Source organism: Pygocentrus nattereri, chromosome 14 (assembly GCF_015220715.1).
Source record: "Pygocentrus nattereri isolate fPygNat1 chromosome 14, fPygNat1.pri, whole genome shotgun sequence".
Taxonomy (NCBI): domain Eukaryota; kingdom Metazoa; phylum Chordata; class Actinopteri; order Characiformes; family Serrasalmidae; genus Pygocentrus; species Pygocentrus nattereri.
The window spans coordinates 28,730,243-28,757,284 of NC_051224.1; the positions used below are offsets into that span (position 1 = coordinate 28,730,243).

At 39.5% G+C, this 27,042-nt stretch overlaps 3 protein-coding genes across 4 annotated transcripts in view; 2 read left to right on the plus strand and 1 right to left on the minus strand.

Moving 5' to 3' along the window:
- The window catches only part of LOC108431930 (heme oxygenase 2), a 37,471-nt gene extending 35,087 nt beyond the window's left edge, over nucleotides 1-2,384 (minus strand). For both annotated transcript variants that reach the window (XM_017705422.2, XM_037544538.1), the window contains exon 1: nucleotides 2,245-2,384. In XM_017705422.2, the coding sequence (XP_017560911.1) occupies nucleotides 2,245-2,310 (66 nt within the window). In that variant the 5' untranslated portion in view covers nucleotides 2,311-2,384. The remainder of the gene's footprint in view (nucleotides 1-2,244) is intronic.
- An 89-nt stretch (nucleotides 2,385-2,473) lies between these two features.
- LOC108431931 lies at nucleotides 2,474-8,589 on the plus strand. Its single transcript, XM_017705424.2, has 9 exons — nucleotides 2,474-2,933; nucleotides 3,041-3,105; nucleotides 3,317-3,812; nucleotides 3,908-3,961; nucleotides 4,109-4,187; nucleotides 4,817-4,967; nucleotides 5,270-5,368; nucleotides 5,956-6,134; nucleotides 7,640-8,589. The coding sequence occupies exons 1-9, from the start codon at nucleotides 2,836-2,838 to the stop codon at nucleotides 7,793-7,795; spliced, it is 1,377 nt and encodes a 458-aa protein (XP_017560913.1). The 5' UTR covers nucleotides 2,474-2,835; the 3' UTR covers nucleotides 7,796-8,589.
- Nucleotides 8,590-19,521: 10,932 nt separating this feature from the next.
- Nucleotides 19,522-24,149, plus strand: LOC108431896 (transmembrane protein 100). Its single transcript, XM_037544986.1, has one exon. The coding sequence runs from the start codon at nucleotides 19,774-19,776 to the stop codon at nucleotides 20,158-20,160; it is 387 nt and encodes a 128-aa protein (XP_037400883.1). The 5' UTR covers nucleotides 19,522-19,773; the 3' UTR covers nucleotides 20,161-24,149.
- The last annotated feature ends 2,893 nt before the right edge of the window (nucleotides 24,150-27,042 follow it).

Below are 27,042 nucleotides of genomic sequence, written 5' to 3' on the forward strand. Positions count from 1 at the left end.
AGTGATTTTATAACTTCAGTTTTGGTCTCATTGTAGAGAGCCAGGGGCCACTGTGTCAGTAAAATATTTTCGGGACTGGACGCTGAATATAAGCACTGCAGTTGTTTACTGGTACGTTATACTGTCTCTCTCTAAAAAGTCGTGAAGATGAAGTCGCATCTCTTTCGAATTTTCCCCTTAATTGGTGCAACAGTTACATTTGGCGCATCAAGCAGAATTTAAGGTGAAATGGTAAAATTTGAACAAGAAGCGACTTCCGCCTCATAAATCAGCTGAACATTGAGAGACTTTTTACAAGAAACTGCTCTAGTTTTGAGGAAAGGTTTCCTGGCAGAGACAGAGAAAAGCAGCTAGTTACAGCTGAGTTAAAGAAAGCTTAAAGCAGAGTGAAGTAAATCTGTGCTCTCTTTTATATTTTTTAGCCTATACTAGGACATTATCACACACTGAGACATACGGGACATTAGATGCCACGGCTCCCAAGGTAGTTTGACTTTGTTGAAAGGACTTATCCTCCCCCAAGGATTTTACGTTATGTCAAAATTACGTTAAAAATTGAATATTTAGACAATTGATTTTTGACATTTATGAATCGATTCAGAATCGTTCACATCTGCATCAGAATGCATCTAAGAATCGAGTTTTTCCCGCACCCCTAGCATAGAGCTAAATGCAGTGTGTTGTAAAAAAAAAAAAAAACACTACTTTGAAATACTTTGTAATGTTTACATCTCAATGATAATGACGCTACGCATTTCTGAAGGAGCTTTAGAGGTGTGGGATGCAAACCTATGCCAAATTGTTGCTGTTGTATTGTTGTTTAGTTAGTTTAAATGTGGTATGTGTTGATTGTATTATTTTGTGACGTGAGTGAGATAAGTTAGCTGGGTTTTGTGAATCTAGCATAAGGAGAAATTGGTTAGAAGTGACCTGCTCCCCAGCCTTGTTTGTATGCGCCTTTTCTGTAAACAAAAGGGCACTTCATGTGACAGAATTAAAAGGGGGTTTCTAGGGGGTTTCTCTCTTGTCTTCACCTACACAAACACAATTTAACATTTTCATTGTCAAAATGAACTACTTATTCCACAAAGCAGTGCGACTGACTGAACCAATCACTTTGCATTAATTTCAGTTTCAACCATCTTTTGTAATTGCATATTTTCTCTACTGATTTTCTCTTTATATACATTCTGTTGTTGTAGTTTGTATGAGAGTTATGTACATATGGCTTTTGTCTTTTCTCATTGTTTAGTTTTTTATGTGTGTTTTTTTACATCTTGTTTGCTAGCAAGTTGCTTAACAGTCATAGTGCAGTGAAACCAATTTTTAAGAATGATTTTAAGAAATATGTCAATCCTCTAGTAGACAAATATAATTAAACTTTGATGCTGTATTAATGTGTAGTTATCCTATAAAAATGGGATATTTATAACTGATCTGTGTGTTGTTGCCTCTACAAAAAAGATGACTCTTCAAGTGTTCTTTAGTAAAGGCAATGGTTCTATTTAGAACCATGAGTTTTATATAGAGACATTTCATGCTTAAATGGTTCTTTGCATAGTGAAATGGAGAATGAATTGTATATACTTCAGTATAGAATCTTTTGAGAATGGCTCCATTTACTACACAGCCTGGCTTTCTTTTCTCCCCTTTGATCACTGTAAAACCCCTTTGATCATCCCAAAAAACCACATCATATCTAACAGCGAGACTGGTGCGGTATGTAACTATTCGACAGAGATTTTTCAGTGATTTTCTGGCGCCAGTGCACCTACGTTAGATGACAAAGATATCTGGTATTGGTGGAACTTACTTTCAGGACTGTGTGTAGTGTTATTTCTTTACAAAAAATGGCATAACAAAAACGCCTTTCTTAAAAACAAAGTTAAAATCAGATTGACTTACAGCTTCAGAGAGCTCGTATGCAAATGTCTCAGAATCTCGTTGCTTGTGGTAAGCCTGGGCAATTAATGTTTTATAAGATAGCTTAATGTTTTGTAATTTAGCGATCATCAGTGGGATTTTTACTTGCGGACCAAAGAGCTGGAGCTGGACCAGACTATACAGCGCTATACCTGAATCCATCCTTTTTCTATGTAGCTAGTGCATTATCTTAGGTATATAGGGAGTAACTGTTAGCCAGTCATCTAACATTCATCTTAGGCTAAACTAGTTAGCTAGGTTAAAGTTATTTCAGTCTAGTTTGTCGCAGCTACAACATACACAAACATTTGCGTATCTTACCAGATTGTTTCCTCGTAACACAGTTATGTGCACTGGAATACTGGCAGCGCCTTGATAAGGATCCATTCTGAAAACAAGGATCCTAGATTAAACTAAAGCTGATAAATTATTATAATTCAACTCTGTTGTTATACCACGCTTCAGAATATCCTTGCCTCAAAGCGTGTACACGTCCCCATAGCAACGGCTTGATCTCGCGATAGGCTGGCGTGTTCGCGTTTGAGGTTCTTCCGTTGGAGAGGCAGTGAGACAAACAGACAAAAAATTTCTTATAATAAGGGCACATGTGTTTGTATTTTAATGTAACAAGGGTTACATTAAAATACCAACACATACAGTCTTCGAGCAAAGTGTTCAGCAAATATCAACATTATGCTGTTTCGGATGAACACAAGGGAGGTTTCGTTTTTGGCGGGGTACTTTATAACAGACGTCTGGCATGGTGGACGGGTGTAACTTAATCTAGCGAAATGTCTGTAGTTAAAGGTCGTCTTCCGTAGCTCGGAAAATACGCGTCTTTCGATGTATGATTGTGTAAACGCAGTTTTTGTTGTTTAAGGTTGCGTTACCGGATATATTTTATCGCCGAACATGTCTGTAGTTTTGGACGGAGTAATTAAAATATGCAAAGCAGAAGAGGCAAAGCTCACTGAAAGGATCCGACAGTGCAAAGCCATTTTACGTTCAATGTAAGCAGCATTGATCATAGATAATGTGTTTACACAGAATTGTATTCCGAAAATATGGGTGCAGGAAAAGTCCTCGCTTTAATTTAGAAATGCCTCGTGTTTTTCAGGAAGACCCTTGTGAATGATAACAGTGCTGTAGACGAATCAGCCAGCGGTGACGTCAACTATGATGGTGAGAAAGAATCTTAAATGAAAACTTACGGAAACATGGAAACAGTGAATGAAGCCAGGTGGGCTAAAAGCCTTTAGTTAATGTGGCCATGAACGCTTTCTTTTAGGAACCTCTGACTTTAATGTATTCGTCGCTGTATACATTTTGGCCTTATTATTCCTTTAACCCGTTAATCAGATTGACCACGTATCGTGTCATATTCTTTCCCCAGACATGCTTCTGAAAGATCAACAAGAAATTGAACTACTGGAACAAGTTCTGAAAAGGGCAGAAGAAGTTCGCAGCAGCGCTTCAGTGCCCAAAGACTTCGGTGCAGACTTGTGTAAAAAAAAGCAGTCAAAAACCAGCCACAGTAAAGTACCCATTAAAAACACTTTTAAAGATGCAGATAAAATAAAAACACAAAAGGTATCATCCTCCACTGAGTTGCAAGGAAGAGGTCACCAGCGAGGAGGATCCCTGAAAGGTGTTGCTGTATGCGGACCTATTAATGTGAATCATATATTAGTCAAGAGAAGACCATCACCTCAGGCCACCACCAGAGGGAAACTGGTAACAACACCTGCTCCAGTACAGATCTTGGAAGACCAAAAAAAGCCAGCCACTCATTCCAAAGACTCATGTAGAGGAGTGATGATAGTAGGTGCACCTTCTGAGGACAAGGAGTTAACAACAAGTAGTCAAGTGTCCTCTCCAAAGGAGCAATGGTGAAATTAACCTTTTCTTTTTATTAAAGACCAGCAACTTTATCCTTAGCCTTCATTAAAACCAGGAAACAGTATTTGATGTTTTTGTGCTGCAGGGTGCCTTCCCCGTTGTTGCCAGTATGGAGAGCACAAAGGACCAAGAAGAACAGGTTGGTGTATTTTTATTCTACTCTAAATAAAATCATCTCAAAAATACAATTCCTCTGTAACTAACTTTTGCCATTGACTATGGTTATGTGATGTAAATATTTAATCAGGATAATTTGCCAAATGGTCATTTATGTCTTTCTCATCAGTCTGTGGAATGAAGTTCTGACCCAACACCCCAAGCCTTTACCTGAGCGATCACTCTTTAGGGAGAGACTTATCAGCACTGTATCCTTCCTAAAGTTGATTTAGATGAAAGCTGCTTTTTCTTTTCTTTTTTTTAATTAGTCGCGTTAAGATTAAGTGACCCTAATTAATCCCACAATGTGGAAATTTCACCATCCATGCAGTGAAACACCACATACACACTAGTGAATGCGCACACACTAGGGGGCAGTGAGCACACATGCCCAGAGCGATGGGCAGCTTTATCTGCAGCTCCCGTGGAGCAGTTGGGGGTTAGGTGCCTTGCTCAGAGGCACATCAGTCATGTACTGTCAGCTCAGGGGATCGAACCAGTAACCTTCTGGTCCGGAAGGTCGTCAGTTCAATTCCCAGAGCCAACAGTACATGACTGAGGTGTGCTTGAGCAAGGCATCTAACCTCCAAGTGCTCCCTGGGTGCTGTGGATAGGGCTGCCCATCGCTCTGGGCAAGTGTGCTTACTAGAGTATATGTGGTGTTACGGATGGGTTAAATGCAGAGGTGAAATTTCCCTGTTGTGGGACTAATAAGGGATGTGTGTTTTTTATTTTTTTATTTTTTGCATTCTATGTATTAATACAAATATTAGGCCACAAAGAATATGGTTATTCTAAATGATTGCTGAATTGAGTTCTTGACCTTTCGTTATACCAGTTCCCAGGGGAATGGACCTCTGACCAGGCAGCAGCCGGAGGAGCAGAACTGGACGCCCTCACACAGCTGGGGCTAGACCTGACTCACTGTTATCATGCTGAGCTCCAGAACCGTCAGCTTTTATCGACATTCGTGCCGGGCAAGGATCCAGGTACCAGATCCATCAAAAACAGACTGGGGGGGGCGAGATACGGAGGAGACTGTGAGAGTTTATGGCAGCAGCGTGTAGGAGGAAAGACTGAGAGATGAGCATTGCGACCAAAGAAAGTAATATGGTCTGAAGTGCATTTAAAGCTTTCAAGCTGCTTGTTGAAAGAATTAAGTGATCTGACATTCCTTTAATGCCAGAGAAATTATGTATTGTGTATTTAGGCATTGATTGGCAGCCTTGTCGGCACCATTTTTGTGATATCCTGGCCATATAAACTGATTAAAATATGTCTGTGTCCACAGAATCATTGATGGAGAGGGACTATGAATCTTCACTAATGCTGGAGGGACTGGAAAGAATGATGGCCAAAGTCATTAACCATGCTGACCACCTTAAAAAAGGTAAAGATGATCCTGAAATTGGACAGGTTTCCACGTACCCATCCCCATTTTTTGAGTCTAGAGCAGTTGCATTGAATTTATAAGTCCTTCTCAATAAAAGAAAGAATGAGGGTGAAAAAACTGTTGAGGCAGAGTTTAACTGTCCAGCCTTTTCTCCCATACTCTTAGTGACATGCTTTTGGATTTTCAAACTGAAAGTGCTCCCACAATTTTTTCTTGCTGAAACAATCCCTATCCTATGAGACCTCACTGTAAATTCTGTGAGAGTCATATCTGTGAGCTCCCATATTTAAGACTAGAAAATAATAAATTACGTTATCCTTTGGAAGACGCTTCCAAAATAACAGGCATAAGCCTACTTTTGAAAGAGCCCTAAGTGGTATTTTCTGTCATGTTAATAAGCTTAAAATTGCAACAGAACATACAGAAATGCACAGTCTGTCCATTTTCCCAGTTTGCCACTTGCTCTGAATCACCTTCTTGTCACCATATATTGTTCCATACAGTTTTGCCAGTGTTTCAGACATTTCAGAGATGGAAGATTGTATTTATTGGTCCTTAAGTAAAGTGCTATGTATTTCCTTCAGATTTGGAGAGGAAGGTTGGGAGGCCACTGTTCCCGCTCCGTATGATAGGTGAGTGGGGTGACTTGAAGTCATCCTCCCTGCCCCCCATGCTATTCTACAGCACTGAAACGGAGTTAGAGGAACTGGACACTCTAAGGCTCCGAGTTGATCAGCTACAGCTGGAGATCCGCCTGCACCAGGTTAGAGCCAGTGCCTGATGCATCTCTCAGCAGCCAGGACCATGTCCAATACACATTTACTGTTCATTTACACACTTCAAATGGGGGACTTCGGCTTTTACCACAGCAGTCCACACCAGTTGACACATCATTTTGCTGAAAAACTATGCTTATTATGTATCTAAAAAGTAGTGTACATTCATTTTAATTGTAATGCTGTATGATTGTAAAATTTGTGTGAATGATAAATTGTTTCAGCCAGGAAAGATATACAGGATAAACATTAACTGAAATTTATGACTCATTCATAGAACATTGGTCAGAACATTCACAGGGGTTAAGCAATGCTTGATAGAACACGTTATATGAACCACTTTGCCTAATTAATATTACGCAATTGATGTTTTTTCATGGTTTAATGAACAAGAGGTTTAGACTAGGGAGCTGTGAAAGAAAGTGGTGTGATGTGATGAACTGTCTTAAGTGATTTAGCTTTCAACAGATATTTGTCATGTTCATGTACATATCAGCCTGTACTGATGCCAATATATAAACACTCCCCTAATGTGAGTAAAAACTGCAACTACATAAATCTGGATTATCATTACAGAGAAGTGGAACATTTTTTTATAGATGGTTAAAAATACACTAAAATAAAATAAAAATAGCACAGTATTGCTGCATTATCTAAACATGGTGCTATTCTGGAATAAAATAAATACACCATATATCATTTTAAAGTATCTGTCAAATCAGCAGATGAGTGTGTTTACACACTTAATTATCCAGTTTCTTAGATCTGAGTAAGGTCTATAAACCTGCTCTGTAATCATATTTCTCAGCGCATGTTTGTTCTTACTTGAATTTCTTTTGGATTTCTCAGTATGAGCATGTGAGAAAATAGACCACAGTACCAGAAAAAGCTAAGAGCATTTAACACAGCACCTATGAGATGGCAACAAAACACTTTTGGAGTGATGCTGAAACTAGCTATAAACCTAACGGAAAAAAAGGGTTTACATAATCTTGATCTTCCAGACGATGCATGTTCATGTTTTTAGGTAAAGTGGCTCGATGTTTAAAAAAAAAAAAAAAGCCAAGGTATTAACTTTGTTTTACATTATGTTGTCATGTCTTCTACGAGAAATCCAATTGTTGCCTGACTCATGTAAACTCAGTTTCCCCATTATCTGATTACCTAGGTGCATGTAAACACATTGATCGGATTACTTACAAAATCAGATTTTTTGAGGAAAGACGCAAATGATGCAGTCAATGTCTGCTGATAACGATATGATTCCAATATCACCGTGGATCCCTAATCAAGAATGTAGCTTTATGTAAGCAAACTGTGACAAATAAGCTCATTTTAGAACTTATCAATTCCAAATTGGACACCAATCAAAGACATTTAAGAAACAATGTTGCTACAAATGCGTATAAAACCATTGCTTGGAGGAGTACAGCTTTCACTATTTTGTAAATTCCCTGTATGTTTTTTTTTTTTTTTTCCCCTCCCTCTACAGGCCATATCTGATACTCTCACACACAGTCTGACCCATCAGCAGTCCTCATCCGAGTGTCCCAGTGCTACCGCACTACGTGGCCTGTATTCACTCCTTGGAGAGGGGGGTGTGCGTTTTCCTGCCCTGGTTTTGGACTCTGAGCCGGACCAAACATAAACAAAGACTGTTGTTCAATATTAACTGGACCTCTCTCAGTCTTTTGGAACACAATAATGAAACCGGACCCGTTTAGGACCCTGACAGCTTATTTGAGGCCAACACCAATTTAGAAGAGATTTTTTTTGTGAGTACTTGCGTCTGACAGATGTTTGCTCAAATGCTTCTTATCTACTGTGTTAAATGTTGGGATCTGAGAGCCTGCAGCTGCCCTGACGAAGCAGGAATAAAGCTGCCAGCTGGTGTTGCTCTGTCATTAATGTCTCTATCTTCTATCTTCTGGTTTTTGTTTTTTTTTTTTTTTTTGTTTTTTTTTTCCCCCCCCTATCACTGCAGGAGCTGACTTGGTAGCTTACTGAAAGCTTTTCACCCAAAGGCTGAAAGTTCCTCTCACAAATATAGCAATACATGCAGAGTAGCTGAGTTATCACCAGCAGAGAGCACTGTATTACTTATATTTTGGTCAATCCATTTGCACTTTATACTCTGGGTATGGCAGTGTATTCCGGATTATTCAAATTCAAATGCAAATTTGAAAATGCTAATTCAGTTTTGTTTTTAAAATTGCATTTCCCATGCGAGTGTGTATTATTTAGAACATAATTCAAATGCAGAATGTGCATAAGCTGTACAGGTTAATATGGAAAAGCAAATTGCTTTTGACCCTTCATTTTAATTGTTTTAATGGTTTGACTCTGGCATATCTAAAAACAGAATAACACGCACCCATTTCAACTACATTTCCTTATCATGATGCTTCAGCTCTGCCAAAATAAAAATGCCATTGCAATCCTTTTTGCATTTGCGTTTTTTTTTTTTATCATCAACCAGGCATTCCTGTCGAATAGACACTGTGGGTGCGAAGCGGGAGGGACTTTTCAGTGCAGGGTGTATTTTAAAAAGAAGCAACAAACACTGTATAACTGTGGTACTACTTGAGCATTAGCAACTGCTGCAAGTGACATTTTAACACTCGCCAGCCAGGCTGAGGATAATTCTGTTCAAAGTCATTACATTGTTTGTGTGGAAGTTACACAAAACACCAGCTTCAGACAGAGACTCACAGGACTGTTGGAGGGCCTGAACGACAATGATGGATATTTTTTATTAAGGAGGTACAGGGCGACTGTAGATTAGCGTTGTTTTTCTTAAACCTGCTCCTAGAGGAACTTCTAAATAAGATGATTTTGGGCTGTCCAGTTCTGACTATGTGTAATAGTTGTAACAAAGCAGTGACAATACTAAAATGTGCAGGGCTGTGTTTCTCCGACCATCCTACAAGCCTTAGACCAGTGGGTTACGAATCAGGTCCACAGGAAACAGCAGCTCATTAACAACCACTAAGTATTTGTAATGAGTGTATTAAAGCAGGAAAGCACTAAAATGTGCATGGCAGTTTTAAACCAGGACCAGGGTTCCTCCAACAGTCCTGCTAGCCTCTTCCTGAAGCCAGTCACAAACATTGGTGTTTGTGCAGCCACAAAGCTCTCCTCGTCAGTCAAGAATGACTGAACAGAATTATTCTCGGCCTGGTTGGTGAGTGTTAAAATGTCACTTGCTGCGGTTGCTAATGCTCCAGTACTGTCTCAGTTTAGACTTTTTTGTTCCTCAGTTAATCTACTATTAAAAGGGACATTCAGGAAATTCAATACAATAAGAACTCTGCTTCTGTTATAATAATGCAATAATGTTTATTTGGTTCTTTGAGAATTTAGATAAATTTGATTATTGAACGCCCAAAGACTGCTGGGATAGGCTCCAGCATCCCCCCGCGACCCTGACGGAGAAGCAGCTTAGAAAATGGATGGATGGATGGATGATTATTGAACACTTAAGACAAGTAAAAAGTAAAGCTAATATTTGGTAGCAAGAGAATTTATAGCAAAACATTTTAAAGAGCCCTTTGAGGATTTCACAGGATATATATATAGCCCATATGCTCATACATTGCTGTTCAAAAGTATGTATAAAAAATATAAAAAATATTTTTTGGATGTGTCCAGCATGATGAACAGACCTGTACATGATTCCGTAATGACTGAGGAGGCCATATAATTTAACACACAAATGCCTTTTTTTGTATTTGAAAAGCCATGATTCAATCTTTAAGACAGATGACTTAGCAGTGAATGACTATAAAAATGTACACCATTTATCTTCTGGTATCTAGCTTACAGTATTTCACCATACAGTGTGCAAACATTTCAGTAGTGTACATAAACATTTATGAATGCCTAGATAGTGGTTGTTTAAATAAGCATTATAAGTCTTTCATTCATTGTAGATCCAAGAAAGCATGCTAGCATCACTAAATTGAGGCAGTTCTTTGTGGCGGAATGGGCCAGAATTCTCCAAGCTGACATTGGGCGGCTAATCAACAGTCATAGGAAATTTGATTTCTGCTCAAGGAAGATCACAACAGTTACTAAAAGTAGATCGTAAACTTTTCTTAAGACCCAGAATGTTTGATTGCACTGTTCAATAAAATAATGAGAAAATTACATAATTGCATGTCTTTTTTTTTTTTTTTAAGTTGTTTTTGTCTGGTGTTATGACAGATCACATTTATGTTTTTAAGGGTTCCCAAACTTTATAGCTCTGGTGTAAAAACAAATTTCCTATTTTGTGCAAACTCTGACCTCCAATACACCAAAAAAGAATAAGTAAAGGTCTAATCTGCTGTGATCTAGAGCACATTTGGGCAGTTCATAACCAAATAAAATGTGCATTGTGCACTGTGTGAATTGTGAATAAAGTGTGAATTGTGCACTGTGCCAGTGCTTAAAGTCCATTGTTTTGATGTGCAAAGCAGGCACTGATTAGATTAGCAGGACAGCTTAATATAAGTAACAGTATGACTCTTCATTTTCTTTGCAGTGTAATCAAAACCTGTCTTGGCACCACTGTGGAGTATATGCAGTGCAAGCAGTTCATTCTACCTCTGGCTTTTGGACTAGTTGGACTGGACTAGTTTTCTGGTGCTATAAGTGTTTATTTACGCCAGACCATTGTGGCCGTGTGGGGTACTGTAATGCCCTGTGCCCACAGACAGGTGGCACAAGCTGCTCCAGACTGGTGGGACAGGTGGCGTTGGGTTCCCACAGCGGGGCCGTGGGTGGGTGCCCTCCTCCAAACCCCACCCACTCCACTCATGCATGCACTGACTCACAAGCGAACCCAGGCCAGAGAGTGTATCTCCCAGATTGGGCTGATAGGGGAGAAACGAAGACAGTGTGTGAAGAAGAAAAAAAAAAAACAACAACAGATGAGCACACCATTTTTATACTACCATGTAAACATGTTTTTATTATGTCTTGGATTATTCTTTTTTGGTATACAATCAGGAGAGGACAAAAATGTGCTTTGTGTTGTAATTATCTATGTGGCCTGCCATCTCCATGCCAGCTATGAAGAGAAGGTTGTGCTGTCATTAATCATTATACACTATATTTCCAAAGGTATTTGCTCATCATGCCATCCATGTCTTTATGGACCTTACTTTGTGCACAAGTGTGCAGTCACATTGGAAAAGGAAGGGGCCATCCCCAAACTGTTCCCACAAAGTTGGGAGCATGAAATTGTCCAAAATCTCTTGTTCTCCTGAAGCATTAAGAGTTCCCTGCACTGGAACTAAGGGGCCAAGCCCAACTCCTGAAAACAACCCCACACCATAATCCCCCTCCAATGCAGTCAAACTATTCTACTGGCAACAGCCAAACCCAGACTTGTCCGGATTGCCAGACGGAAAAGCGTGATTGGTCATTCCAGAGAGCGTCTCCACTGCTCTAGAGTCCAGTGGCAGCGCTTTACACCACTGCATTCAACGCTATGCATTACGCTTGATGTAAGGCTTGGATGCAGCTGCTTGGCTGTGGAAACCCATTCCATGAATCTCTCTACGCTGTTCTTGAGCTAATCTAAAGGCCACATGAAGTTTGGAGGTTTGTAGCGATGGACTCTGCAGAAAGTCCTCTGTCTCATTATGTGGCCTACCATTTTGAGGCCGAGTTGCTGTCGTTCACAATCGCTTCCACTTTGTTATAATAACACTGTCAGTTGACTGTGGAATATTTAGTAGTAAGGAAATTTCTCGACTGGATTTGTTGCACAAATGTCTTTAAGTGCCCTCTAGAGTAGCAAGTTGGCCACTCTTTACACAAGAAAAACTGATTGAGTGCCTTCTAGGGTGCCCCTTCATTCAATAAATCATGGTGATATGCCCTCTAGACCAAGAAAATTCAATAATATGTCTTAATGAATGCTCTCCGAAGTGGAGAAAATGTGATGCAGTGCACTGTAAGGTGCCCTTACAATGGTCCAAAAATAATATTCCCTATGGGTGCCATTCCAATGTAAAAGGCTGCTGCTAGGAAGTGACCTCTATGCTACCCCTATGTGACATGACATGTCCCAAAGGGTGCCCCTCAGGTGGATAAAATATAATGTTAAGGGTGTCCCTACCTGTGTGAGAATGTGGGGAATTTTCCAAACAGATGCCCCTCAGGTGGATAAAATGTAATGTGGTGCCTTATACACTATATGAACAAAAGCATTAGGAGACCTCTTCTCATTATTGAGTTCAGGTGCTTCAGCCACACCCATTGCTAACAGGTCAATGAAATTAAGCTCATAGCCTTGCAGTCTCAATAGACAAACACTGGTAATGGAATAGGTTATACTGATGAGCTCAAAAACTTTATAATAACTTTATGTACCTGAAGCACACAGTGCCTATCCTTGAGTCACTTAGTAAAGAGTTCCAGAAAAGAACTGCCTCTGGAAGAAACATCAGCAAAAAAATTGTATATTAGGAGCTTCACAAAATGGGTTGTGAAACATCAGCAAAAGAACTGCATGTTAGGAGCTTCACAAAATGGGTTTCCATGGCTAAGCAGTTACACACAAGCCTAAGATCGATGCCAACCTCGATGACTCCCTTGCTTGACTTAATTATTAATACATTTGGTTCCCTCTCAGGCTAGAAAATAAACTGGGACAAAAGCGAATTGATGCCCCTTGGTAAAAAGATGGATATGGAGTTCTTTTCTAATGTTCCATTCAAACTTGCACCTGAAAATTTCACATATTTGGGCATTGAGGTAACATAAACAGCAGAAAACCTGATTAAGGTGAATTGGCAGAACAAAATTAAACAGCTGAAGGAGAACATAGAGGCTTGGAAAACTCCCTTTATCAATGGTAGGCAGAATCAATGCCATTATAATGGTCACCCTTCCTCGATTTCTTTATTTGTTTCAATTCGCAGGTGCATTCATCCCCACATAGTTACTTCAAACAATTGAACAGTGTCATTAATTAATTTATATGGAATTATAAAACCGCCAGAATCTCATAGAAGCATTTATGTAAACCAAAATCAGCAGGTGGTTTCGGTCTACCTGATTTTAGACTTTATCATTAGGCAGTCACTTTAAACATCCTCTCTTTTAGGCGAAAACATCCATTAGACAAAGAACGTGAAATTCCCTCTTGGCTGTCCATTGAACATTCTATGTGTCAAAATACCTCTCTATTAACTTTACTTACAGTCCGATTCAAATGCAGAAATCTTTATACAGCATCAATTTCATGATCCATAACACCCTGAAAATTTGGAGACAAATTAAAACACACTTAAAAGCGCCCAATATGTACATAGATAATCTATATGTATGTCAATATGTAACAACCATGTCTTTCCAGCAGCGCTGAAGGGTGCTGTCTTCTTGCAATGGAAAAACAGAGGTCTAAATACTATTGGAGATCTTTACATTGACAACTGTTTTGCTTCTTTCCAACAACTGCAAACTACATACAAATTTCCCTCTTCACATATTTTTTGCGTATTTACAAATTCGGCATTTCACAAGAACACATTTAGCTGAATTTGAAATCAAACTGCATCATTCACCTTTGGAGAAGATTCTTTCTACCTGTCCTAATACAAAAGGAACAGTTTCTGCTTTTTATAACATCTTATGTGATCACATTATCATCCAGTCCAATTCTTTCAAACAAGCATGGATGAAAGAACTTGGTATAGAGATTACCCATGAACAATGGGAAGATGCTCTAAGGAATATCAACAAATGTTCAATAAATACAAGACACACATTGATACAGTTTAAAATAGTTCATAGAGTTCACTATTCAACGGTCAAATTACATAAGATTCTTCCTGAGATTTCCCCCATATGTGGCAAATGTAATACTGAAGAAGGAACATTGCTTCATCAATTTTGGACATGCTCTAGACTTCACAAGTTTTGGAAGTCTGTTTTTGACTTCTTTTCTGTAGCATTCGTTAGAAGCTGTGTGCCAGATCCCTTAGTTGCAATATTGAATAAGAGACTCAAATTTATGTCTGAATAAATTTCAGAAACAAGTAATTTCTCTTGGTGTGCTTTTGGCAAATAGATTAATATTACAACAGTGGAAATCGGAAGCTGCACCATCATTTGAAGCATGGATCAGAGATTTTGCTAATGTGCTCCACTTGGAGCAGCTACAATACAGTCTAACCGATAGGCCAGAGGTATTTGCTAGAATATGGCAACCAATATTGGACCATATAGAGGAAAGATAACTGTGATGTCCCCACCCACCATGCAGCTTTTCTTTCTGTTTTGTGTAACTCTACCCAAACAATGCGATTTTAAGTGTTATATTTACTGCCATCGTATGTAAAGAATGTTGCTGTGCAGGAGTCAGTTTTTAGTTGAAGGCTTTTACTATGTCCACATAACCGGCTGTTACAGTATCTTATTAATGTACTTAATTTGTTGCCTGTTCCTTTTTTTCTCTTTGTCTCTTTTCTTTATTATTTATTCATTTATTTTCTTTTATTTCTATTTTTTTAATTTTCCCACCTTTGATATTTGTCTGTTTTTCTTTTTATATGCATCATAACCTGAGCTTACATACAACATATAAAACCAAATAAAATATTTCAGAAAAAAAAGCGCAATGCCAAGCATTATGTGGGGGAGTGGTCTAAAGCGCACTGCTGTGTTTAAAATATTCATTCAGCAAATTTCATCCATTCTATCAATTTAAGTTTTTGGTTATAACCGCAGCTCATTTAAAATGTTCAGATGTCAGAGCGGGATTAATTCTGTAGCCTCCTGCTACTGCTTGGATCCACAAGAGGCATGGCCATGCAGAGTGGCGAGCATGGAGTACCATGGGTTCCGCTGTGGCAAGACAGATTTTAATTTATACATAGTTGTTATAGTGCACTTCAAAGATGTATGTATGTGTTATATGCGTGCTACTGTGCTGGCCTATGAGACCGTTGGAGCCAGTGTTGGTCCCTACCATCAGGGTGAAATTCATGGCTGTTGATTACTTACTTGCTATCTCTAACGTTTCTGTGTTGTTGAGCATCAGGTCTTGTATGTTTTCTGTTGGTTTAGTAGTATTTTTTTTCTGCATGTGTTTTCTGTCTGCCAATGCTGTGTTAGAGTCAATAGCTCTACCCGTGAAAATATGCTACAGTGTGCAGGGTATACATATAGTATACATATGTATACATGTACAACCTCAATTCTAATGAAGGTGGGACGTTGTATAAAACATAAATAGAAACAGAATATGATGATTTGCAAATCCTTTTCAACCTATATTCAATTGAATACACTACAAAGACAAGATATTTAATGTTCAAACGGATATACTTTATTGTTTTTTGCATTTTGAATTTTATGCCTGCAACATGTTTCAAAGAAGTTGGGACAGGGGCATGTTTAACACTGTGTTACATCACCTTTCCTTTTAACAACACTCAATAAGCATTTGGGAACTGAGGACACTAATTGTTGAAGCTTTCTAAGTGGAATTCTTTCCCATTCTTGCTTGACTTGCTTGACAAACTTCAGTTGCTCAACAGTCCGGGGTCTCCATTGTCGTATTTTGCGCTTCATGATGTGCCACACATTTTCAATGGGAGACAGGTCTGGACGGCAGGCCAGTCTAGTACCCGCACTCTTTACTCCGAAGCCATGCTGTTGTAAAACGTGCAGAATGTGGCTTGGCATTATCTTGCTGAAATAAGCAGAGACATCCCTGAAAAAGATGTTGCTTGGATGGCAGCATATGTTGCTCCAAAACCTGTATGTACCTTTCAGCATTAATGGTGCCTTCACAGATGTGCAAGTTACCCATACCATGGGCACTAACACACCCCCATACCATCAGAGATGCTGGCTTTTAAACTTTGCGCTGATGACAATCTGGACAGTCCTTTTCCTCTTTGGCCCAGAGGACACGACATCCATGATTTCCAAAAACAATTTGAAATGTGGACTCGTCAAACTACAGGACACTTTTCCACTTTGCATCAGTCCATCTCAGATGAGCTCAGGCCCAGAGAAGCCGGCAGCATTTCTGGGTGTTGTTGCACTTAGATGGAGTGACGAACTGTGTTCACTGACAATGGTTTTCTGTAGTGTTCCTGAACCCATGTGGTAATATCCATTAGAGAATGATGTCGGTTTTTAATGCAGTGTCGCCTGAGGGATCGAAGGTCACGGGCATTCAACATTGGTTTTCTGCCTTGCCGCTTACTTGCAGAGATTTCTCCAGATTCTCTGAATATTTTGATGATATTATGGACTGGAGATGATGAAATTCCTAAATTCCTTGCAATTGCACATTGAGAAACGTTGTCCTTAAACTGTTGGACTATTTGCTCACACAGTTGTTCACAAAGTCGTGAACCTTGCACCGTCCTTGCTTGTGAACGACTGAGCCTTTCAGGGAGGCTCCCTTTATACCCAATCATGACACTCACCTGTTTCCAATTAACCTGTTCACCTGTAGAATGTTCCAAACCAGTGTTTTTTGAGCATTCCTCAACTTTCCCAGTCTTTTGTTGCCCCTGTCCCAACTTCTTTGGAATGTGTTGCAGGCATCAAATTCAAAATGAGTGAATATTTGCAAAAAACAATAAATCTGAACATAAAATATCTTGTCGTTGTAGTGTATTCAATTGAATATAGGTTGAAAAGGATTTGCAAATCATCATATTCTATTTTTATTTATGTTTTACACAATGTCCCAACTTGGGGTTGTAGTATACAGATAGAATATATGAACCTTTCTTCTAGGTTGAAAAGATTAAGATTTATAATTGATGCATTGCTAAATACTAAAGTGTATACACTGCAAATGCTTTTAAAGATAGCTGTATCACATTTTAGCCTGACTTAGGAGCTTGCTAACTAAGCATGTACCTTGCTAAGCTGATTCTATGCTAACCTGTAGAGTTGTTTTGGAAAGTAAGCAGAAGCAAAAAATAAAAATGTACAAAATGCCCATAGGAAGTTTTATGTTAATTACTTTTTCAATAAACCTAAAAGTGACTATTCCCGATGGCTAGACTCCCAAATCATAGCTTTCATATTGATATGATCTGCTTACATTGACATTGTTTGCACGAGCTTGTATTTGTAAAACAAATGTTTATAGTTTCCCCTTTCTTGCACCAGAGGTGTTTGTAAAATATAAATGTAGAGCTTTATAGTTCCCTTTGAAATGTGTATTGCCTAAAAACATTATATTAAACTTAACTGAAGACCGTTTCATCATACATGGTGTATCATAGCTTTTGCATGCTGGTGGGGCCCCTGCCCTTCAAACACCCCAAGTCTGCCACTACAGTAATTGAAGAGCAAAAAAACATTAAATGACAGATGACACAAAAATTAACATTTTGTCTTGCTGCTGTGATGAATTGTGCATGGTCATGACATCAATTTTTATTTTTTTTTAAAAGGTCCATTTTGATCTAATTTTGGCATGATTGTCCTCTCACCCTTTTCTGGCAGGCCTTGCTGTGTGTTTGTGTGTGTGTGTGTGTGTGTTTGCATGTGTTATCAGATTCAGGGATTCTGATAACTGTCCCCTTTGGATAAAGAATCCAGCATTGGGTGAAGTGGAAGAACTGCAACTATAAAGAACCCTGATAATTCACCCATCATTTTACCTCTATCCTCATTTCTCCTCAACACCTTTTGCTCTTTTTCTTTTTTTCACAGTGATCTTTCTTATCCTGATCTTTTTTATCCATCCCTTGTCCACCTATCATTCTGTCTTTCTTTCTTCCTCCCACACCTCCTCTTCATGCTACAGCTTTGCTGGCGTGGAGTTAAAGGAGCCAGCGTTGAGTCATCACAGTCATCAATTACCCTGCGTTTGTGTTCATCATTCAGTTTCCCCCTGCTCAGTCGGCCATGCGGTCAGCCCTCTCAGCCAAACATAGCCTCCCACCAGAGAAGCACCCCAGTCTTTAAACGGTTATCAAAGGAAGAGGGTAAATGTGAGGTCTCCTCTTTGAGTTATATTTAATGATTGCCCTAAATTTTGGTGACTATTTGATTAAAAAAAAAAAGTGGATTGTGTGGATGTTGAAAAGATGGATAAGTACCATGTCATTCCTGTATGTCCACACACTGGGCATATAATGGGCAAAGAGTTTCTTTATATGCCTTTTATAGGTATAGAATGGCAGGATCAGTGTAGCAATAAAGGTCCTTGAATGATGTTTTAACCTATTGACTCACTTGAGTGTGTTTAAATCCAGCTTTCATTAAAGCAGCTACAGAGTCTTTTGTGCATGATAAAGTACTATTCATAAGAAGCTGCTGAATGTGGGCTTTTTGTCAGTAGATCAAACCAATAACTTTTATGTTCTCCACTTGAACTAAGATTACCTCACAGTTTCAGTCCAGATCAATCTACAACAAAAACTATGCACATTTATTTGTGTTTTTGCAGGCATTTTCTATGTTGAAAACAGCAAAAAAAATTTAATGCAACATGCTGCAACTTGTTCATGTGAGCTTTACTTCTTAGATCAATATACATTTATATTATATACATATATATAATATATAGATTTATATACACAGTCTATAAGTCATACATACAGAATGTAATTGGTAGTGCATGTGTTTGTCAATACTCTTCAGTGTAACCTGGTGGAAAATTAATGTAACAATTCATGCTGAGGGTTATAATTCCCAAATTCTTTGGCATCAGTAACTCTGACACTTGTTCTTATGTGAGGTTCTTAGCTGTAATGTGTCTCTGAATTGATTTTTCCTTTTTCGGGGGGGGGGGGGTAGAATCCTCTGAGAGTCCACATAGAGTAGAGAGTTGATAGAACTACACATGGATGTCCATACGGAGCCGTTTTACAAGCATTTGGCAGTCTGCCTTTGTGTGCTGCAGCGTGGGTGGGTGAGGGTGTGTGGGCGCGTGTGTGTGTGAGGCATGAAGGGATTAAGCAGCCACAGTGGGAGGATGGAGAGCTCAGCTGTGCAGCGCTGTGTTGTAGTAATAGACAAAGCAAAATTACGCTCTCACATGGAATCCCCAGTGTTCAGTCCCAAGCAAAGACAAAACAATGTTGGGGATTTAAGACTTAACACAATATTTTTGCATATTTTGTGTAATCACACATTTGTACAGGTTGCTCCTTTTCCTCTGGGACATATTCATTCTCCTTTTTCCAATAGGAAGATAGCTGCAAAGACCCTCAAAAGCACAGGAACATGCTCGGGGAGATATGGCTTTGGAATGGTTAATTTCCACCCTCCCTTCCTCTCACTCTGGGATTTGACGTCACACTGCTACTGCAGCCAATCATCTTGTCTGTCCTGCCCCCTCACTGGTCTTCTTCTCCACCTCCTGCCATTAGCACATTATATACCCACACACAGACCAGTTGGATAGAGTTCAGTGTGCTGCTGCTGATGATTCACAATGCAGAGCACCGTATCACAGGACAGCAGAAATAGACGGGGGCTGTGAGTGGATTTCTCTCTTTTGTGATCTTGCACTTCTCGCTTTTCCCTCTCAGTCTATTTAGGTCTGGGCTTTGTCTATTTGTTGTCAAACCAGCGCTGGCTTCCAAGAGCAGCAGAGGCAGTCCCACTGCAGAGGGGTTTTAGCCCCACGGCTTTCCAACTTTTAAGATGGGCTGCACCACGGGGCATCTGGTTTGCCAGCCGCAGCCCCCTGGCACTCTCAGCCAGGAAGGCCAATCTCAGGAGGGTGCAGCCAAAGTCCCAGAGGTTCTGTCTTCTCTAGAAAGACTCTCGCAGGCTACAGGGGGCATGGAGAAATCCTGGTACCGCTGCATCTTCCCTTTCGGCATTATCTCGCTGGTGATTGGGGTGGCTGGCACCAGTGTAACCTACACCTACAACGACCTTCCTCAGACTAAAGTGGTGTCTGTGGTTCTGCTGATTGTTGGACTGGTTCTGGTGCTGATGGCCACTGCCTGCTGGACAGCCCACAAGAAGAAACGCAGGAAAAAGAAGGAAGGAGGTCCCTTTACTGGCGAGCAGTGTCCCCTTTGAGCAGAGATCTAAACGAGGAAGACACTCTGGATTCGGAGTACAGGGGAGGCTCTTAGCCCTGAAAAAGCCATCTCATCCTCTTTAAACATTTTTTTGGTCCACTTTTCCACTCAGGTAGCAAGAATGCTTAAAGAGTGCAGATGGACGCTGTGTTCAGAACATCACTCCAGGGAGCAGTGGAGCCCACCGGACAGGATTGAGGGTTTGCTGGAGTCACACGCACAATTTACTGCTACTCAGCAGGTGTCTAGTATCAAAACAACTCAGAAGAGGACACAAACAATTGTGCGCACACACATACAGGACACTTAACACTCGTGGTCTGAAACACCAAGCCATTGCTGGAGCCACTGCTGCCGTCAACACCGCCGTCAGTCCCTGGCATTCCTGCCGTCAGGCCATGTGGCTGCTCCTCACTAGTACCAAAGAAGTGGGCCAGAGAGGGCAACTGGACACCGTGTCGAAAGAGGAGTGCAACCCCGTCACCATTGCACGTCATTCTCCCATCCTGTGACACCGTAGCAATGTGTGAGCTTTTTTACACAACAGGAGAGTGGAACCTGAGCTGAGGGTCCACTAGTCCTTACTGGCAGCTGTGGATGAGGAGGGAGAGAGGGCATAAGCTGGAGAGGTCGGAAATGTGTGTGAGTGTATCTTTGTGTCAGAAGTAGACAAGTGTGAGGCCAGGAAGATGGAAGAGAGCGAGCATGACACCTGCTGTCTGTGCTCATCCTCTGTCAGAGTTTGCAGATGTCAGACTGGTGGATTTTCAGCAGACTCTTGTTTTGTCTACCAAAACTCATTCTGTTTGCATTCACTTTTCTTTGGTTGTTAACTCTCAGGATCTGCAAGAACAGCAGACAGAGCTGCTTTGTTGGGAAAACTACCAAGGAGGACTATTATGAGGACATAGCTCTAGTGACAAACCCATGGGCCAAAGCTCTGTTGTTTAGTGTTTGAAAAAGTAAGTTTTGTCTCCAGAGACAAGACTTCATTTCCTCCCTCACAGAGAAATGCGATTACTGGAGGAAATATGAGAAAAAAAACACCCAAAGGGGGACGCCAGATGTCAGAACTTTCATCAGAGTTTCCTCCCATTCAGTGCCTTGAGCAAATGGGACTCAAGTATGTACAGTATTTTCTCACCCCGATTTCTCTGTCTTCTCTCTCTACAGACCCGTTGGCCAGTGTCAGCTTTTCCATTCAAGCTAAGCCCCATAACTTTGTCATTACAGACCTGAGGGGGGAAGTGTTCCATGCTGCCCCCCTCCTATACCCCTATCTTCCACTCTCCCAACTCATAAACCCCTTCAGCACTACGATTGCCCCAGCCTGGCCCCCACAACGGCTGCATTTCACATCCATTTTCGTGACGGAAATACCTATCATTATACAGTCTCTGGATTCTCTCCATTTGAAGAGAGAATTACCTCAGACCACTCAGTTGTTGATTGATAAAAGGATCAGAGTAATGGAGCAGACAGGTTTGTCACAGCATTGGCTTTTCCTAGCCATCAATACAGTATTTTCTGTAGTCTCTGCCTTTGAATCAGAGAATTGGTTTGTGAACTCTTGTGAATCTTGTTCATGTGTTTTGGACATTGGAAAAGTATGTGTCAAAGCCTCTTACTTTACAGATGAAAATATCTGGCAGGGAGGTGGTTTGTTTGCCCATATGGTTGGTCGGAAAAGAGTTCCCTTGAGACCAGTAGTAATGTGAGACCAGTAGTAAGAAGAATCTTGTCTGCTATTTGTAGAATGATGGTCCAGATAGAGGTTAATGCTTTAATTCTGGAGTGAAACATTATTGATCAGGCTGAAATTGATTCCATGAAACAGTGCATCTGGTGCTTAAAACCTTCTTGTGCAGCAAAAGAAACAACATTAAGTAGACAAAAAGGATGATAAGAATAGCATTGGTATGAGAAACATAACCTTGATAGGTGATACTTGAAAAGACAGTGTATTTTTGTTGAGCTGTTTTTGGTTATTGTTATGTTTTTATTTTTTTAGGAGTGTTTCATGCTGACAAGTGCCTCACTCGACTCTGTAGAATGTGTCTAAAGTCCTTATAGAGAAGTATGTTGGTGGCCATCTTGGCAATGTCACTGGATAGTTATTTCCAGTCATGCAACACCAGACCCCATGTCTCTGATAAACATCTTATTAAAAAAAAAAAAAAAGACAAAAAAAACGCTGTTCGTAGCTTTGGGCTCTAATAATTCAATTGGGTTGTTCTAGCTACTGCACTTGTACAGATCCCAATAATGAGGGGGGCCTTCCCCGCTAACAGTTTTACCAGCAAGTCTTTTTTTGATGGGCAGGATTTTACCTGTAAACAGATGCCATGGTGAGTGTTATGAGCTTTCCCATTCACATTTTAAACAGCATCCTGTCTCCTCCTTCATAATGTCTCTGATATGTCATATGTTTAAGCCATTATAAAGTAGATTTGTAGACTCCCACTACAACTGATTGTATCTTTAGTCACATGTCACTATTTTGGTCTCAAATGTAGCGCCTTTGTTGGACGTAAATTCTGTCATGCATTTAACGCTGCCTTCACATTGTATTATATCTGAATGTCTGTCTTCACCAAAACAACTCTTCTTTTTATTCAGGAGTGTTGTATATGCACAGAATGTCTCTTATGCTACAAATATTAATAGGAAGCAAATTATCATATCTTTGTCTCTATATCATAATTTGTCTCTATATCAGTGCATTTCTTTATTGCCAAAGAGGAGATTCCCAATAATTATTTGAATTTGCGTAATGCATGCTGGGTATTGCAATGTGAGAACATTTATGGATGAAAGATAACAAAACAGATACAAAATAGTGAAATCTGTCAAAGTGATGAGGCTGAGGGCTGTAATGCTACACTACAAAATACTACTTAACTTCACAGATAACATATTAAACGCTACTTTTAGGCCAGAATACTGCTTCAAATTAAGTGCAGAGAGGAATTGTTTTGATAGAAAAGACTACAGAGACCAGGAGTGGTAGACAATAGGGGTAACTCAAACTGGGAGCTCATTCAAGGAAATTATGTTGGCCAGCCAGGCGAGGGGTTGAAATTAGATATTAAGGAATGAGTCATCATCAGTTATATTTATTAAGCTTGAAGAATTATCCAAGAGCAAGGCATGATAGCCTAATCGTCAGTGAGGGATGGTATGTTTTTATAAATTGTTGATATTCACTAAAGGATCTTTTATCTGTGATACAGGAGACAACAAAGAGTACGCTCACTGACACAGGTGATGCTTTTTTTCAGTATGTTCAGATAGAGCTGATTCTGAGAGACCTCTATTGTTTCCATAGGGTTGTATATTCAGCAATGGCAGGGTGCGGTAAAAGGCCGTTATTCCACAGGTTCTCCAAGGTCTTCATCACTTGGCCTGGAGGCCAGGCATGGAGAGATATAAAAAGGTAGAGTGTAAAGGATAGCTGAAGGGAGCTGGCAATTTCATTGAGGAAAAAACAGAGTGGAAGGAACCTGCTGCTTGCTTGGAGTACAGAATCATTTGCAATCAGGAACCTATCTTTCTCTCTCTCTCTCTCTCTCTCTCTCTCTCTCTCTCTCTCTCTCTCATCAACTACAAACACCAAATTTATAGGTTCATTCATTCAGCTACAGCCTTGCAAATGTATTTTGTTCTGTAGTCTATGAAACTGGATTGTCCATGACATATTTGTTTTGAATTCTTGTTTTAGTTCAATATTGACAGTGACTTTTATAACTGTTGTGTAAGATATGTTTATTCTGCTGGTCTAAAAAGGTAAAAGGGAAAATCTACCTCTTTCTCTGGGGGTATACTTTAATCTGATTCACTGCAGAATATTGCCACTAGCTGGAGGCAGTTATATGCCTGTCTGTGATTTGTATTGTGTTCAGCATGTAAATACCAATTACATATATTTATATATTTATACTCATATTTAAGCACATTTTGAAATTGTATTAAAGAAATGTCAAGTGAGATGGTTTGTGTCATTTTTATAGGATGTAATAAAAACAACACATGATGGTTGATCACTTGATATTAAATCCTATAAAAACCGTGTAGCTCCACTGTTTCACATGAAAAAGTCAGTGCTCTGCTGGTTTTCAAAGATCTATACAGATAAAGGCCAGGTATTCAAAAGGGATGACTTGGTTTCTTTGAAGATCACTTTGGTTTGCTATAACAAAAACAATCACTTGGATTCATTATCCAATTTTCTAAAATGCCATCATTTTTTGTGCTCTGGTGTAGAAACTTATTTAAAAAAGAATACAAAAAAGAAAATTCACTTCCTAATTGTAACACTGTAACATGGCCCTATATCTTGGTCCCATCTTGGGACACCCCTATAGTTGAGTTCTTTTTATGTATTACTTTCCAGTCTGAAGTTATTTTTTCATTCCTATCGATTTAGAAAAGTTATAACAACACTACAAGTTTACTAACTGAGACTCAGAATAATCCCAGAAATTATTTAAATCCCAGAAATTAATTAAATTAACCAAGTAAAAGTACTTAAATATGTCTCTTTCCATTGTATGTGTTAGCATTTAATATTTTCTTTAGTATTTCTTTAGTATTGAGTTTCATGTCCCAGATGACAGCAAAGTCTTCTAAACTTGGGGCTAACAATAATTTGTAAAACTGCACACTTGCTGAATTTTTCTTTAGAAGTGTGGCAGGTTTTGTACACATTCTGCATCTTTTCACCACTTCAGCACTTTTTTCACAACTGATTTTGTAGCTTTCAATGTATTCGTGATATTTCTCACAGATGTTGTTTTACTGAGAGACATTATTTTTAAGAGATTCATTTAATTCAGTATTGAAGATTGCTAAAGCAATGTCTTTTGGGATGTTAAAGAAATTTGAAATCAGCTGTATTGGATAGTGGTCTTCCAACAGCTGTGTTGGAGATCACTGGTTTGAACTTGATATGTGTATTTGGACTACTGTCCATTCATGATTCGTTTTAAGCAAAATGAGGAGTTTGGTGAAAGTTCTCTCGTTCATTAGTATTGATTTGGACCTGAAGTACTGACTGATAGTTGTACTATAACTTTATATATACAACCCCAATTCCAATGAAGTTGGGACGTTGTGTAAAACATGAATAAAAACAGAATACAGTGATTTGCAAATCTTTTTCAACCTATATTCAATTGAATACACTACAAAGACAAGATATTTAATGTTCAAATGGATAAACTTTATTGTTTTTTGCAAATATTCACTCATTTTAAATTTGATGCCTGCAACATGTTCCAAAGAAGTTGGGACAGGGGCATGTTTACCACTGTGTTACATCACCTTTCCTTTTAACAGCACTCAATAAGTTTTTGGGAACTGAGGACACTAATTGTTGAAGCTTTGTAGGTGGAATTCTTTCCCATTATTGCTTGATGTACAACTTCAGTTGCTCAACAGTCCAGGGTCTCCATTGTCGTATTTTGCGCTTCATAATGCGCCACACATTTTCAGTGGGAGACAAGTCTGGACTGCAGGCAGGCCAGTCTAGTACCCGCGCTCTTACTACATAGCCATGCTGTTGTAACGTGCGGAATGTGGCTTGGCATTGTCTTGCTGAAATAAGCAGGGACGTCCCTGAAAAATACGTTGCTTGGATGGCAGCATATGTTGCTCCAAAACCTGTATGTACCTTTCAGCAGTAATGGTGCCTTCACAGATGTGCAAGTTACCCATGCCATGGGCACTAACACAACCCCATACCATCAGAGATGCTGGCTTTTGAACTTTGCGCTTATAACAATCTGGACAGTCCTTTTCCTCTTTGGCCCGGAGGACACGACGTCCATGATTTACAAAAAGAATTTGAAATGTGGACTCGTCAGACCACAGGACACTTTTCCATTTTGCATCAGTCCATCTCAGATGAGCTCGGGCCCAGAGAAGCCGATGGCATTTGTGGGTGTTGTTCATATATGGCTTTCGCTTTGCATGGCAGAGTTTTAACTTGCACTTGTAGATGGAGCGACAAACTGTGTTCACTGACAATGGTTTTCTGAAGTGTTCCTGAGCCCATGTGGTAATATCCGTTACAGAAAGATGTCGGTTTTTAATGCAGTGCCGCCTGAGGGATCGAAGGTCATGGGCATTCAATGTTGGTTTTCTGCCTTGCCGCTTGCTTGCAGAGATTTCTCCAGATTCTCTGAATCTTTTGATGATATCATGGACTGTAGATGATGAAATCCCTAGATTCCTTGTAATTGCACATTGAGAAATGTTGTTCTTAAACTGTTGGACTATTTGCTCACGCATTGTTCACAAAGTGGTGAACCTCACCCCATCCTTGCTTGTGAACGACTGAGCCTTCTTTGGAATGTGTTGAAGGCATCAAATTCAAAATGAGTGAACATTTGCAAAAAACAATAAAGTTTATCCGTTTGAACATTAAATATCTTGTCTTTGTAGTGTATTCAATTGAATATAGGTTGAAAAGTATTTGCAAATCATCGTATTCTGTTTTTATTTATGTTTTACACAACATCCCAACTTCATTGGAAATGGGATTGTAGCATAGTTGTACTATGTGCTTATGTATATGGTAATGCGCAGTTTCCATAATACATTAACAAATTATTTCAAATCATGATGATGATGATCATGACAATGATGGTCCAAAATGGTGAGGTCCAAAATTACTTTTGAGTATATACACAATTAGCAATTCATAGACAGTATTAAACTCTATTTTCCAGGAATTTTTTGGAGTCAGCATTATGGCAAAAAGATCATTCTGACTGGTCACTGGTACCTTTGTTCAATGTTAAATATATCCTGCAATAAAAATTGACCTTGTTAGCTCATGTCACCTGATCATATTAAACGCGATTCAGTGTAAATATAA